Here is a 16,671-nt window from a genome sequence, read left to right on the forward strand (position 1 = left end):
TACTTTCGGTACCGGTACATTTTAGATCATTCTACAGAACTGCGTACTGGGATTCAAAGGTTTCTTTATGGTCATATCACGTTTTCAAGACCAGTTTTTTAAAATTAACTACCACAACTGCAGCAGTATTCAGTATTCATGGACATATGCCAAATACATTCTTGTCGTTAGTATAGTTACTTATAATCTTATGGAAATTGGTACATGGCATGCATCTGATTTCATATATGGTCCAAAGGTCTACACTTTCCTGCATTTGATCTACTAAAAGCTGACTTGCCTTTATATGAAAATTTAACTCAAAACTTGTCTCTCTCTTGTTCAACAGAGTGGGGGAAGATACTGAAGTCTCCATTAATTCAATTACAGTATTTGTTGGCGTATAAGACGCACTTTTTTCTATGATAATATGTCTAAAACAGGTAGAGTCTTATATGCGGATAATTAAAACTAAAAGTGAAATTTTAATCAATACAAACTTTCTGTTTATAGGCCTATATAATGTATGAGTATTATCTTGTATTCTTGTTTTTTGGAATACAGTGATTTCGAATAAATTCTTTTCCACAAGTTTTCTCTATTCTTATAAGTCATGAAGGAAGTTGGATAAGGCCTACTGATATTCGCCAAAACAGTAGATTCCAAAGGCACAAGAAGTGTTATTGTTGAAATATGTAGACATGTAAACTCATTAAACAATAATTGTTTTGTCATGCTGTGACGATGGAATAAAATTTTCACCTCCTTATATTCCTAAAAGGAAAACATTGCCCATGAACAATAAATTGTTTACAGGAGAGTTTGTACAGTTCCGAAAAAAAAAGCCACCATTAAATAAGCAGTTCCTTATGTGACTTATTCTTTTGGTGTTATCAATTGGAACAGCACAGACATGAAAAAGTTGCAACTAAAAGTAAAATTCTCACAATAGAATCTTACACCCAATTCGAATCCAAGAGAGACACATTGCCAAGGATATGAGAAACTGACAAAATATACATTATAAATCTTCAAAATAAACACAAAATTGCATTACGAAATTTTGAACACCAAGAAAGATGAATCACAGCTACGCTAGACATGTTTACTTTCTGGTAATAACTACTCATACTAGAATTTGGCAACCGAAAATTACTTTCCACTGGTCACAAAGTGAAGAAATGAAGCAAGCATAGGTTCAAAAAGCCCTATCGCAAATGGACACGATCTAACAGAACCTGACATTGGAAAAAAAATGCATAGAATGCATACTTAACTTAACAAATAATAGACGTTTTCCCTGATACATAAATCTTTATTTGTACTATTCAAGATCAGATGTTATCAACCAGAATGGATATTATAAAATGATTAAGTAAAAGTGTAGTGAGATAATCACATCGGGATGGGGAGGGGGGGGGGCACTACGATCTATCATTGCAACCTAGAAGATTTATTGCTCTAACCATCGAGCTAGGCCATGGCTAGGCGCATTCCCAACTTATACCACCTGCATATCCAGGTTTCGGGCAGGCAACCCCATTTGCTCCTAGACCAGCCCCTCCATGCACCATTAGCAGGCGTTTGGGGAATACTATGGATTAGTATTAATGTCTAATACGAGGAGACAAGAGAACCCCGAGAAAAAACCCAATTGCCAACTAGTCCACACAGTGTCACTACGGGACCAGATCGGAACAAGGGTCACAGACCAGATATATTTCTTGACAAAAATAATAAGGCATTTCTGACGGATATAGAAATCCCAAACACATGAAATTTAGCCAGCAACACAATCAAAGTATCAAAAATATTGATTTAGCAATTGAAATTATACAACTCTGGTAGATAACCGACTACAATTCTGGCCAATAGTTATATCAGCAACAGTGGAATTCCACATACTCTTCAAGAGGTTCTTAAATATAGCTTACTGTATATACAGAATACTCTGTGCCATCAAATGATCCATGCACCCTAATTTTAGAAGAGAAAATTTACAAAGTGTTTGAGGCGAAGCAGTACCAACCTTATTTCAAATAATCTGTGCGCATTCCAATTTTTCTTTGCTAAATTCCGGAAAAAAAACATGCGCAGAGTATTCGCATATGTGCGGTATGTACATCCGTGAAAACACTCATCAACATGGCTATATGCTGTTGAATACCGGTACATGCAATATTGTTCGAAGATTCTTCAGCAAAACTATGGGCCATACTCAATGAATTTCATCTTAGTTTATTGATGCTGTGAAAAGTCACGAGACCCAGATGATGATGATGATGATGATGATGATGATGATGATGATGATGATGATGATGACGATGATGATGATGATGATGATGATGATAAAGTTACTTAAAATAGATTAATTGTATCAGTTACACATCATTTTGGTTAATACTTGTCCGATATATCTGTGTGGGCAGATGATTCTTGAACTGATTGCTGACTATGATGCCATTTGGTTGTCAAACATACTGCTGGCGCCCTTCGTAGAAAATTACACTCTTATATCAAATGGCTAATATGTATCGTACAGTCATGTCAACATATTAAATAGGACAAAAGTTTTGGTTAGATACAAATGTGTTAAGTCCACTTTTCTTTTGATGCCCCAGTTAAAACAATTAGGCTATTTGGACTGTCTAAATCAAGGAAAAAAGAATAATCTTAATAGAGTAATGCAGTAGGCCTACACATTAATTCTTTTGAGTTGTTATTTCCATCAATGTTAGATTTCCCGCATTTCGTGAATATTTTAAATTGCATTTTTTAAATAGCATTTTTGGATGTGGAGTTGAGAGGGTCAACACAACTTTTCAAGAGTGTCGCATCCTTTAGTTTCGAAATATTCTATTTGATAAAAATAAGACTCTCTTGTACAGTATTCTTGAATAAAAGACTTACCAGTTCCAGGAAGGGCTGCATCATTCCGTCTACTGCATCCTCCGAGATGACAACAGTACCACCCTCCAGTCCAATTCCTCCACACGTACCAATTCGGAAGAAAATTGGGTCACGTACTCTTGCATGATACATAAGCTTGATAACCTCGTGCAGTAAGATACCAACTGAGGGAATTCCCATTCCATGCTACAAAAACAAAGTAAATATTATTTATACATATTTCTCACCATATTAGGATGTAGGCACTTTAGCATTACTCACAAAACGGTAAAAACAAAGTGCTCAGATAATTAAAGATGAAATCAAACGTAAAACTCGAAATAGCAAAACAAAACAGCGTTACATAACCGTAAATTTTCCTTGCAATTAATTTTCTCTCCAAATCAATTCTGTAATAGGAAATTTATAGTCATTTTTTTTGTATTTATTTGAGAAATCATTTTCAGTGTTTGCAACTGTAGCACATATTTACTACCAGGTTTCCCAATCTCACCACTTTCAAAATAGTGGGTAAAAATGCTACAGCAAAACAACAGCCAGACGCTCAGCCAAGCTGTTTCCAAGCACCAATTACGTAGTGTGTTAACAGTGGTATGTGATACATTATCGGTAATTCGACACACCACTAAAATATTAGGTACCAGTACTAAATATAAGCAATTGAAACACAGTTTACTCACACAAACTGTTGGAACCTTGGAACTGTCTGCCTTGTTCAAAAAAATTGTCCATTTAAGAAGTGACATATAATTTTGCTGCAGTTCTCATTGAGTAGTGGATGGTATGTTTTGCTGGACGATATTTTTCAGATCTTCCAGAGTATGTGGATTATTTTTGTGCACTGTGTTGGTCTCCCGACCTAAGTAGCCCCTTGTGACTTTTTAACTCTAAAGAAGTCTTAAAAGATAAAGTCATTCATCACCATTCCTGTAGAGCCCAATGTGGGCTCTGCCTTCCTCAGGAATGTTTTCCATTCCTCTCTATTTACTGCCAGCATTTTCCAATTCCTTCCTCCCATCTTAGCTTTGACCTTCTTCTTCTTGTTTCATCTGGCTTTACCATTAACATCCTCTATTCTCACGATATGACCTGTCCATCTTAATCTGTTGATTTTAATGCATGTTACTATGTATGGTTCATTATAAAGACTGTAGATTTCATGACTGTATCTTCGTCTCGAGGTATGTGGATATAAAGGGAAAAATTGAGACTGTGTCGGGTGAAGTTCCTGGGTGGCTCAGTCGATAGAGCATTGGTGCGCTCAGTCAAAGGTCCAGGGATCGATACCTGGCCACAGAAAATTTTTTCCCTTGAAGTTATTCAATTCTGCTTCACAGGGAGCTTTACCTGAAAGCTACATTTACTCATTGCTAGTGTTATTCTAGCAGATGATTTCAAATCCTAAATATGTAAAGCTACAGACTCTTTCAAAAGTATAACCACTTATCTGAATCTTGTCAGGGCTGTTCCTGCAGCCAATCTTTAACACAGGCATGTATTTTGTTTTATTTTCATTAATTGTCAGCTGCATCTTCCTGGCTGTGTTCTCTGTTTTTATGAAAGCTTCTTTCATTTTCATCGTCCCACTATTAAGTTTTATTTTTCGGGGGGAGGGGATTATAAATTCTGCTCTTAAAAATGTCATTCCATGGTACTTTTTAATACTGCAGCCTGAGTATTTAACGTTACCGTCGATCATGAACCCTTTAAGGCTGGTTCACAATAAACTGGAAACGGAAACGACAACGAGAACGAAAATATTGCTACATAAATGTATTTAAATGTGAACATTCACAATTAACTATTGTGAATGCTCACATTTAAATACATTTATTTTAACACTTCTATTCTCGTTCTCATTGTCGTTTCCGTCCTTTAGTCTCTATTGTAATTAGATAATTATGAATATTCATGTTCTCATTGTTAAATAGAATACCGGTACTGAAACGAACATGTTATATTTATACATTAGCGTGTAAAATAAAATCAATAATTAAGGAAAATTAACAAGCATGATAATTATGTAGGTACAGTATGTTAAAGAATAAGCACTTACACTTATGCACAGAACTGGCCCCACTTTGTACATGGAGTACCGATACGAATACTGGCTGATGTCGAGCAGCGTGGTGCCGGCTGGCAGTTTATGTCCAATCTCCTCCATAATAAAGTATGCGAACTGTTCCATGCGCTTCGGGGTCCCGCCCATGCATACGAACTGCAACAAAATTAGGATATGAAAATACAGTATAACCACAGTCTAGTATATACAGTCACGAAGCTCAATACATAGTAAATATGCATCCATAGATAGTTGCTAACCACTAGGATCGCTAATATCGCCTCATTACAGACAATGCGAAATAGTACCGGCACAGTCTATTGTTCCTAGCACACTCACAACTCAAGCTCCGTGACTGTATATACTAGACTGTGGTATAACTATTCAGATGAGTCGCTTTTTCATTCTATTCGAATAACTACTTCGACAAATGCCGAAAATTCGTTAAATGTTAACAGAAAAGATACCATGACATGATGATATTGATGATAACGAGGAGGAAAAAGAGAGGATGCTGTAAGAGTTAGATATAATGTGAATTTTACCAACCCAATATCCATCCGTTCACTCACTCACTCACTCATTCAGCCAACCATCTTCACCGCTCCAATTATATAGCCTACATACATTATACCAATCAGTGCCGGATTTATTAATTTAGAAATCTTCTCACTATTCGTGAGCTGCCACAAGGGACAAAGAGTACTTAACTATATAAATGTTTGCAAGTTCAGTGAACCATCAATTTTGTTTTGACAATGAAACTCCTACAAGTGCATAGCTGCAAATACATTTTGTGATTGGTGGAAATATACCTAGTTTTAGAGAGGGAAGTGTTACAAAAAAGTAAAGAATGCTAATGAACTACTGCCACCCATAGGCACCTAAAAATGTTTCCTCCCTTTTTTCCTCAATTTTTATTCCTCACTTTCATCATAGGTAAACGTTGGAATAAAAAGGGAAGTTTGTACATACTGTATATTTCTGAGTTTATTTTATGGAGAGAATTGAAACTTGAAACTTACAAGATGTTTTTAACTTTTTCAGTCTTGCCTTCCTTTAAGCAAGCCGATTAATGATTTCAGACAAATCCATTTTCTCCAAAACATCGCCACTGTAGGTTGTAATCTTCTTATCTTATTGGTAATTCGTCTCTAATGTCAACCCATTTCTTTATATGCATTTCGTCCTTATCTCTTTTTCTTAGAATGTGTGCCAGTGTGACCCACAATTTGAGAAACGAAGTGTCGGACGTTATCACTGAATCTAAAACAATTATTTAAAAGCCAGTTCTCCACGTGTCTTTCGTCAAAAGCCTCATACCGAGTAAGAAGATAAGACTTAACTCAGCAGCTGATGTAAACAATGCGGTGTGTATCAGCTGATCCTTGACCTTGCCTCTCACAGCTGATGTGACATAACGGACTACGTATTATCTTCAAGGACGCTTGATCTGTGGCCAAACACTCCACCCATAAGTGGAACGAACACAAGTTGATCCGCAAGTTTTGGCGCCTATGTTGCAGGATACAACGTAATAAATAGCCTTGTTCCGCGTTATGACTGGAATTTCAAATGTGTGTTCAGTATATAGTACTAGTTTTTAGTGATATTTTATTTAATGAAGCTTTCTAATTGGCGGTTATTCAACGCTGAAATAACTGATAACATTTTCCTGAAGTCTTCAATCACGGACAAGAATCTTTTACGTAAATCTATGACACAGTACCTACTGTACAGCTTTGCTTCCTTTCAGAATGAATTTATATTAAGGATGTATTAACCCTACGGTGGGTTGAGTGATCAGACCTTCAGTCTATTACGCAAACGGTCCGGGTTCGAGTCCCGGTCATGCCTGGCGACTCTTGTGGGGATAAGGTCGCAGTTGAGGTTAATCTCGGGATTCTCTCGTTTTCCCATGCGTAATGGCATCTATATCATTCCGTCATCATTCCATAGCATTCCCCGAATGCCGGATGACGACACACGGAGAGGGCTATCTAGACGAGTGGAGTTGCCTACTCGAAGCCTGGGTACGCAGCAAACCTTAGTGTAATCAACCGGTGTGGGTTTGGGAATGCGCCTAACTTGAGAGTTAGTGCTCCCTCCCGAAATTCCACACCATTCCATGTTCATAGGGGCTCAAGTGACAGTTTCGAACTATAAATCAACTGGATCCGGGTTATAATTTCGATGAGAAGTGGAAATTTACCTCCGCTCTTTAGAGTGCGTGCGTGTCCCTTATATCTTGCGACTATGCTGACCATATATGACCAGGAAGTTCCGTTAACATAACAGAACTTCAACACGTATTCAGAACTTCGCATGTAGTTCATTAGATGTAGGCCTTTAAACATCTCTTCCATCTAATACCTACATTCCCCGTTTCATGATTTGATTCGATTTTGTGTGGTGGTTAGTGATGTATGTCGTTAAAATTAAAATCATCTACAAATTTTACATTCTGAAAACAGTTTTCAAACCATGCAACATAGACTTAATACTGTCAGAAAGAAATAGCTAATCAAATGAGGAAGAGGATTCCTTCTTAAAATGAAATCACTAATAAAAAATAAGTAGGTCTATACGGTAGTCCATCCAGTGAAAGAATAAAGTGGTGCAAATCATGAAACTCCAACAGATCTGTCATATGGCAACAAACAAAAGATCTCAAGACCACGTCCATGTGTTTACATCACTTTATTCTTTCGTTGGACAGACTTTTTACGCTGAATCAGCTGTTCTGCTGTTATGAAGTCGTATAAACAATTAAGGTATCAACTAATATTCTACATAATATTTATATTAAACATCTTTCCTGAAAATACTTAGTCCTGCTTCAAAAGGAAGTCTATTTTACGTTCTTTGTTAAGATCCAACTTGTCACTTGTCTATAACTTTCTGGTTGAAATTGGAAATCTTCATGATGAAGTCTTTTTCCACTGAAAACATTGCTAATGCCGACAGCCTCTATTGTCGCATGACATATTTTCTCTGTTTTTATCCTCTTCAATGTAGAAAAGCAACACTCGGCCTTTGAAACATCATCGAGATGGTTCTGAGTAGTTTTAACATCTTCATAAATTCACTGAAGTGTTTTTCAAGTTATATTACAATCAAAATATTGAATTTTGTTACTAACTATGAGACTGATCACTTTACTATTGTATAATAAAGCTGCAATTAATGAAGATCGGATGTTTCATAAAAATAACCTACAAAACTGTCGTATGCCCCATTTTGACATTTGAAACCGATTAGAAAACATCCGTCAAGGTCGGGCAACCGACCGAATATTCGATTTTCAACCGGTTGGGGCAGAAGAAGATATCAGATGATAGACGACATTAAGATATATGAATCATATGAGACAAGGAGGAAGGCAGAAAATAGGAAAGACTAGAAAATGCTGGGTTTGCAGTGAAAGACCTGTCCTTGGGCAGAACACTATGAATGAATGACCCCTTATGTTTTGCAGGTAGACAGAACACCAGGCGCACTTCATCATACATGAAACCGACATTTCCTTAGTACACAAACGGAGTAACAATTGAGGGAAATTTACTTTGCCTTATTAAAAAGTGTGTTTGCTTGATATAGGTCTACAATTACTGATTGGACACTTTAATACACTTATCTTCATAACTAATGCATAAATGAACAAATGGACACTGGTAACAACAAAAAAAGAATAAGTGTAATGCAGAATATGAAATCTGATGCGTAAATAAATGCAAGAATAAAATAAATTATAATTACTTACTAAAGAGAAGAGCAAATAAGTACATAGGCCTACATTCTAGTGTAATATTTACATTTTAAATTCAAAATGCACACCTCTAAAACAGTAGTAGTTAATATATAATGTCTTTTAATTACTCTAAAGAGCTGCATTATTATTTCATTAATAAATCATTTTTAAGAAGATGAAGTATTATTAACAAAAAGAAAAATACCGGTACTCTGAAGCTCAAATGTTTGTACTTTCACGAAGCATGTTGTTGCCCCTGAAGGCACCCAACTGTAATACCTGGAATGGATGAATGAATCAATCAATGAATCTACGAGTATAAAAGATTAAACTAATGAATCAATGAATCGATGTGTGAATGAATCAATAAGTCGATGGATGGATGGATGGATGATGGATGAATCGATGGGTGATTGACTGATTGAATGAATGTAATGAGAGAGGAAGAATTATCAATTAAATGGTAAGCCTATACGATGATAAATTCGTCCTTGCAAGGGCTCTTGTAACTCCTGCATGACTCAATGTAGTCTACCTTTGCCGTCCACCCACAAAGAATATTCGATAAATCGAACCTGAGACACTCAGCGAGATGGGAGAGCTTTGCATACTGACTACAGCGCCATGCGTTCAATAGCAATATATATAATTTTTGTTTTTCATAACCGGTTGTGCACGACTCTAATACAGAGCGAGTAAAACATAAGTTACGGCATTCTTACCGAGCCAAAAGACGGCTTTCTGACGGCCAGTGCGGTGGGTTTTCCTGGCATCTTGTGTGCTTAAGCCCGGCAAAGGACACAATGTGTGGCTTTGCCTTATTAGTTGTTGCACTAAGCCGGCAATACGATTCTGCTGGCACTTTACATTGTCAATCACAGTCAATATTGTCTGAACCATTTTTTAACCATGGTTAGATATTACGAGTAGATACGTATTACTTCAACACATTTCTCTCTTTGAAATGCACAGCATCTAATGGACAAGAAGTTTGGAAGTTGAAAATGTGTAGGTATGTGTACCAGTTGTGTTTATGCAAGGTTCGGCGACATCTTCCAGAGGCTGCACAACAATCCAAACAGTTATTAAATTATTTAATAGGTGGTGAGGAACAGATTCTGTTCTAGATAAGAAGAAACACTATCCGAAGCGTGCTTTAACTGAACAAACACTTTCTCTTTAGTGTATGATGGCGACGATGAGACCACACCTCTAATTTTTTACTCCTTAATTTGGTTTTAGTCTTCGAAACTCCGGTATAATTACCTACTCTCTTTGTTGCAAGCGCCAGTCAACTGTTTTTGTCTTGCTTCTTCATCACTCATTTTCACTACGTTTGATATTAGTTTCCGTGCTTCAATATGGACACTTCTCCCTCTTTTTTTTCAAAAGGAGATAATGAAAGGGGAATTATGAAATGATGGAATGACGAGGGTAACTTGGAGGACCCCGATGAAAGCACAGCGTTGGCTTTGTCTACCTCAATTACAACTCATCGTCAAGATTTGAAGTCGGGCCTGCGGTCGTCGTAAATCAGCGCTCTGCCAACTGCGCTACCACGGCTTCAAGAGACAGGGTTTGCTAACGTCTCCCCTTTCTTCCTGGCCGGTACTCCTGATCACAGCCTAATGGAGTTTCAAGGCAACCACATTTATCAATTTCACTATGCTGCCATCTAGCTACTGCAAAAGAAGTCACGTTATAACTTATAATCTTTATGTCTTTATGAAATTGCATGGAGCAACTGTACTTCCATCTAGCGGTCGTTACGAAAAAATGCCTTTTCGACGGTGAAGGCTCTCTGGTGGTTGTTCTCATTTTATGTTGCCATTTCATAACATGGGAATGGCCAATCTGATATATATGAGATTTGGGGCCGATACTCAAGTACGAGATTAAAAAGAAGAAAAATGACTGGGGATTTTTTAATCCTATTCATTGCGTGACTATTCCAACAGCAATATTACTGAGGATGCGCAGGAATCTCATCACTGCAAGACATCAATGCTTCCTTTTACCCCTGATCATTTATATAATAGACTGGCCATCCTCATGTTAGAAACAGTAACATGTGGAAAAGAACAACCAGCAAGATCGCCACCGTCGACTGGGAACGACCGCTAGATGGAAGTACAGTTGCTCCATGTAATTCAAATGATAGTTATAACGTGATTTATTATCTACGTAAAGATTAATTTTTGGTCCTACAGAATATATCTGTTATGGTAACAATGGTTATTGGAGGAGAAAAATTCGTTCCGGCGCCGAGGATCGAACCCGGGTCCTTGGTTCTACGTACCAAGTGCTCTAACCTCTGAGCTATGCCGAAGTTCAATCCACAGCACCGGATCGAATTTTTCTCCTCTAATAACCATTGTTACCACAATAGATATATTCTGTAGGACCAAAAATTAATCTTTACGTAGATTTTTCGCCCACTAGTGCATAATATTGTGCAATCCCGGCCACCAAGTCACTCAATTGAATGCGCTCATTGTACAATGGCAGTTGACTTAAATTATGTCAACATATATGTCGAACTTGGAGTCAGGCCACAAAAGGAAAAACACTAGAGGAGAGGGATTCGATCCGGTGTTGTGGATTGAACTTCGGCATAGCTCAGTGGTTAGAGCACTTATTACGTAGAACTAAGGACCCGGGTTCGATCCCCGGCGCCGGAACGAATTTTTCTCTTCTAATAACCAGTGGTTTTTCATGCAGAGCTAGATGGCAGCATAGTGAAATTGATAAAAGTTGTTGCCGTCAAAGCCTATGAGGCTGAGCAATTTGTTATATATGTGATCAGGGCTTTTACACATAAAATGTGACATTTTCCCGTGTGTACCTCTATCTCCAGGAATTATTCAAACATGATCTGAACAAGAAGTCTTCGTTAGATACTTCACTTTCCAAAGCTTATGCGTCCTGTCATTCAGTATCATCTTCACCTTGTATCACTGCTTTCTGTTACATATGAGTTGTGACATATTTCCCGTTTGTACCTCCAATAGAGATTTAGTAGCGTCAAAACACAAACTAGGAGGAAGGAGAAGAACTCTTCGTGAGTTCTTTACTGAACTACAGTGGATTTCGACATCATACTATTAAGCCAAATATTTGTAGCTAGCGGCGAATATCTTTTAGAGATTGGTATGATTTTATATAACGTTTGTTTCAATTTTTATAATTAATTCAGAGTTGATATGATCTCACAGCGATAATGAAAAAAAAAAAAAAAAACATATTGGCAGGAAAATCCGAAATGTTCGTACAAAATTAACTCCTCACCAGCCTGTTTTCCAAGGGCTCTCAGAAATCCCTAAGATACAATAATCAGTCTTCAAAGACTTGGCTAGAAGAACATACTGTACACAACGATTCTTATTGAGCTAGACTGTGCACTCGATATCACCGATCGAAATTTTATAGGTCACTCGAGCTGTCATACTGTATGTCGCGGGACGTAGACGCATAACTCGTTATAAGTGGCTCTTTAACAGACCAGATATCTTGACCCCGTGAACAGATGAGGTGTCTTATCTTGAGGGCCTAATTTCCATGACCTAAAATGTGTATGGAAATATAACTTAGAAAAATAACATATGACCATAAAAATGAAAAATATTACTCATTAATTTTAATTCGGTATTATAGTACAACATAATATTGTATTTAGTATTTACGCAGGTATACTGCGATTATTTAATTTTCAGTATTAATTGCTGTTTACTTCATGATTATGATATATCCTACGATGTATGTGCAGGACCCGAAGCATAGTATACCTGCCATTGTGTCTTAACTGTAACCTGCAGAATTTTTTCGGCATTTTTCCTCAATCAGTGATTTTTTTTTAACTATAGTGAACTTTGAAAATAAAACAACATTCGATAAGTAATGGCAATAATACCAGAGTCCGTGGATATCCAGAGTACCGCAATCGTTGAGCCGGCAAATGCCGACAAATCCGCCATTGTTAGTCCAGCGCGCTCTATGCAGTATACAGTAGCATAGGGAAAGAATGTAATTTAAGTGCGAAAAAATGTAATGCTGCTGTGTTCAGAACTGTTCACAGAGAACTGAAAAAAGCACACAATTGTTTTCTCTGTGACAAGGTGAAAGAAATAAAGAAAAAGGAAAGAAGTGACTATAAATATAAAAAGGAACGATCCACTATCTAAGCGAGCATACACTGTGAGATTAATGAATGACTGTATTTTGATATTTATTTTTTCAAAAATTGGGCCCCAAAATATTTTTCTAAAACTAATCTAGAATTTAAGTTGTTTCAGCAATGATATTTCTACATAAAACAAATGAAAATCACGTACCTATTAGGATCAGGGCCAAATTTTTACCATCTCCTCCCTTTCAAATCAAGCATTTCTGAATTTAATCCTATTTGCTATTTGCAAGAATGACATAATATATTTGTGAAGTTCTGAGTTCATTCTTGAGACAAGATTGTATTGTTTGGCTCGATTGGAAAATGCAGAGACCGTAGAAACTAGAAACCCTATTAAGGTTAGACTGATGTGAAATTTCAATTTTCTAAACTATTTTAGATAGATCTCTGAAATTTTGTACTTTTAATTTGTAATTTTAAATTGTGTAAATTTAGGTTTTCAAAAATTGCTACTATTATGGTCAGAATATTTGACTACATACGTGTCAGATCTTTAGAAACAAAACTTACTATACAATTTTCCTTTTATTTTACTAAAAAAATAATTAAAAATATATAATGCACTAAAAGTGTAAAAAAAGGAAAAAAAAATTCAAATCGAGCGTAAAAAAATAGTATTAAAAATACCTTTTATTGATATTCTGGCCGATATGCATATATATTATCAGGCAGTACATCTCACTTGACGATATGTGTCAGAGAAAGAACAATTGTTTGTCCCGGTATGCATCTGAAGTCTGATTAGTGGAATATGTAGCTAATCGGCGAAGTATGCATTGGAGGGAGAAAGGAACTGGCCACCCTACCCCATTATGTCCTGGCCTAGTTGTCTCATGAGTGATGCCTTATTGGTGGTACTTATGAGATTCAAACATGTATTCGGACATTTGACTAAACAACAGCAACAACAAAAAATATGAGTGTTAGGTATAATCCTGATAGTAAGTTTTGTTAAGAATATATTCCAAAACCTCTAATGATTATTGCAATACAGTAAACTCTATGTAAACTGTAAGAATTGCTTATGTATTTTCGCGATATGACTTCCTAAGCTAAAACGACATAAAATAAATAAATTTAAAAAAAATCTGTACAAAAAAATCATGCACGTAGTACAAAATCTGTAGAAAGAGTAGAATTTTTTGCAATGCAAAATTTACAGTAAATTAAAGTGGAGAAAATTAACTTCAAAGTTTTGGAGGATAATAATGAACCAGGTCTCTGTCTTTTTTATTTTCTAGGCATTTTGAAACATATAGAACTAGCATATTATATACAGAACTTACCCTTATATACACTACCACGATGTGCACACCTAACCTGCACTAGTAAACAAAACTGACTAAAAAAACTATGTAAACTTATGAAAACACTATAATAGATAAATATTATTAACAAATCACTATAGACTGTATATACTATTATAACACTAACAATAAAACTGTTAGAAACTTGCAAATATTTCTTGTATCACAAACAGAAACCAAGTATGGAAAACACGTTGTTATGGCTACTAGCAACAAGCGGAATTTTCATTTAGACAAGAGTTGTGCTCTCCTTTGCAACTGAATATCTTTTAAAGGAAAGCAGCCTTTGAAGTAGGCCTAACACCTGTTGGATTCTATGAAGAAATATTTCGAGAAGTCGAGAAGCTACACTGGCTCAATCAGAAATCTAATATAATAAATAATGTATGAAATAGAGCGTAATTTCAAAAATGGTAGCAGAATTCAGAGTGGAGGGCGTGGACGGAGTATTTAAATTAACAGTCAGAGCCCGCAGCCTTTTAAAAATGTAACCCTAAATAGCTGATAGACCGATCGTATGGTAATGAAAATTGGCAGAGGGCATCTTGAGATCAAAAATGAATTTTTAAAGATAAAAAAAAAGAAACGATTTTTTGACCAAAAATGACAAAACCTCACGCCAGTGTATCCTTGGGGACATTACACTGAAATTACTAACTTCCATATTTTTAAAGCTAAATTCACAAAATATGTATCATTAGTATATCTGATTAGTAATAACACATGAACAAAATTTCGTCTCTCTATAATAAGTGGTTTGCATTTTATTAATAACTTAATAGAATAATATTGTATTGCTTTATACAAAAAGTCCCATGCGTCACAATTTACATTATTTTTAATTGATATTCACTTATATGATTCTTTATATACATTGGAACAAACATTACTATTGGAATTTTCTGTACAGCGAATGGGTAAATTACTAGGAAATTTTATGGCTATTAATATTTTATTTTTTATAATAAAAAATTCTAGTAATGTACTGATTAATTTTACAGCAAACCCTATAGTAAGCTTCGATTCCATGTATGTAAGGAGCCGTATAAGTGAAAATCACGTAAGAATAATGTCAATTGTAGTGCAAGCGCCTTTTTATATAAAGCGGTTCAATATTTTAATACAATAATTAATAAAATGCAAACCACGTATCATAGGAGGATGCAATTTTGTACACTTGTCACTATTAAGCAGATATATCAGTGATAAAAGTTTGATGAATCTAGCTTCGTAAGTATGGTAGTTATGGATTTCGCTGTTGTGAACTCTTAATACGAGTACTAATGAACTTCGCGAAATTTCAGTATAGTGTCCCCTTATATGCGGAAGCCGGAGAGTTCGCACGAGGAATGTAGTTGCAAATCTTTGGATTTATTGTTATTTTATTTGAAACATTGTTGTTTTAATTTGTTACTTGTAATTTATTAAGTTCTTGTTGCTGTAATACCTACAACTGATATGTTTATGAAGGAGTATATTGAACACTTAAATGTGTATTTATGCTATTATAATTATTAAATGAAGTTTTTTTTACATTAGTATGCTGACTGACAATAATGTTCTATAATGTAAGAAGATCCTTTAGAAGTTTTTGCCCTTCAAATTAAAAATATCTGAGTTTTACTTTAAATATTCCTATCCCTAGCGTGTTGAAAAGGACTAACAATGGCGGCCGACTCGGTGATTGCGCTACTCTGGTTATCCACGGACTCTGAATAATACCAGAGTCCGTGGATATACAGAGTAGCGCAATCGTTTGAGCCGGCAAATGCCGACAAATCCTCCATTGTTAGTTCAGCGCGCGCTGTGCAGTTTACAGTTGTATAGGGAAAGAATGTAATTTAAATGCGAAAAAATGCAGTGCTGCTGTGTTCAGAACTGTTCACAGAGAATTGAAAAAAGCACACAATTGTTTTCTCTGTGACAAGGTGAAAGAAATAAGGAAAAAGGAAAGAAGTGACTATAAATATAAAAAGGAACGATCCGCTACCTAAGCGAGCATACATTGTGAGATTAAAGAATGACTGTATTTTGATATTTATTTTTTAAAAAATTGGGCCCCAAAATATTTTTATAAAACTAATCTAGAATTTAAGTTGTTTCAGCAATGATATTTCTACATAAAACAAATGAAAATCACGTACCAATTAGGATCAGTGTCAAATTTTTACCGTTTTCTCTCTTTCAAATCAAGCATTTCTGAATTTTATCCTATTTGCTATTTGCAAGAATGACATAATATATTTGTGAAGTTCTGAATTCATTCTTGAGACAAGATTGTATTGTTTGGCTCGATTGGAAAATGCAGAAACCGTAGAAACTAGAAACCCTATTAAAGTTAGACTGATGTGAAATTTCAGTTTTCTAAATTATTCTAGGTAGATCTCTGAAATTTTGTACTTTTAATTTGTAATTTTAAATTGTGTAAATTTAGGTTTTCAAAAATTGCTGCTATTATGGCCAAATTTTTTATACA

General features: G+C 35.7%; 1 protein-coding gene across 5 annotated transcripts in view; it reads right to left on the reverse strand.

Moving 5' to 3' along the window:
• LOC138700025 (uridine phosphorylase 1) overlaps positions 1 to 16,671 on the reverse strand; it is a 184,307-nt gene that overhangs the window by 40,863 nt on the left and 126,773 nt on the right. For all 5 annotated transcript variants that reach the window (XM_069826315.1, XM_069826314.1, XM_069826313.1 and 2 more), the window contains 2 exons: positions 4,946 to 5,107; positions 2,890 to 3,075 (listed from right to left, as the gene is read on the reverse strand). In XM_069826315.1, the coding sequence (XP_069682416.1) occupies positions 2,890 to 3,075; positions 4,946 to 5,107 (348 nt within the window). The remainder of the gene's footprint in view (positions 1 to 2,889; positions 3,076 to 4,945; positions 5,108 to 16,671) is intronic.

This window comes from Periplaneta americana, chromosome 5, assembly GCF_040183065.1.
Source record: "Periplaneta americana isolate PAMFEO1 chromosome 5, P.americana_PAMFEO1_priV1, whole genome shotgun sequence".
Taxonomy (NCBI): Eukaryota; Metazoa; Arthropoda; class Insecta; order Blattodea; family Blattidae; genus Periplaneta; species Periplaneta americana.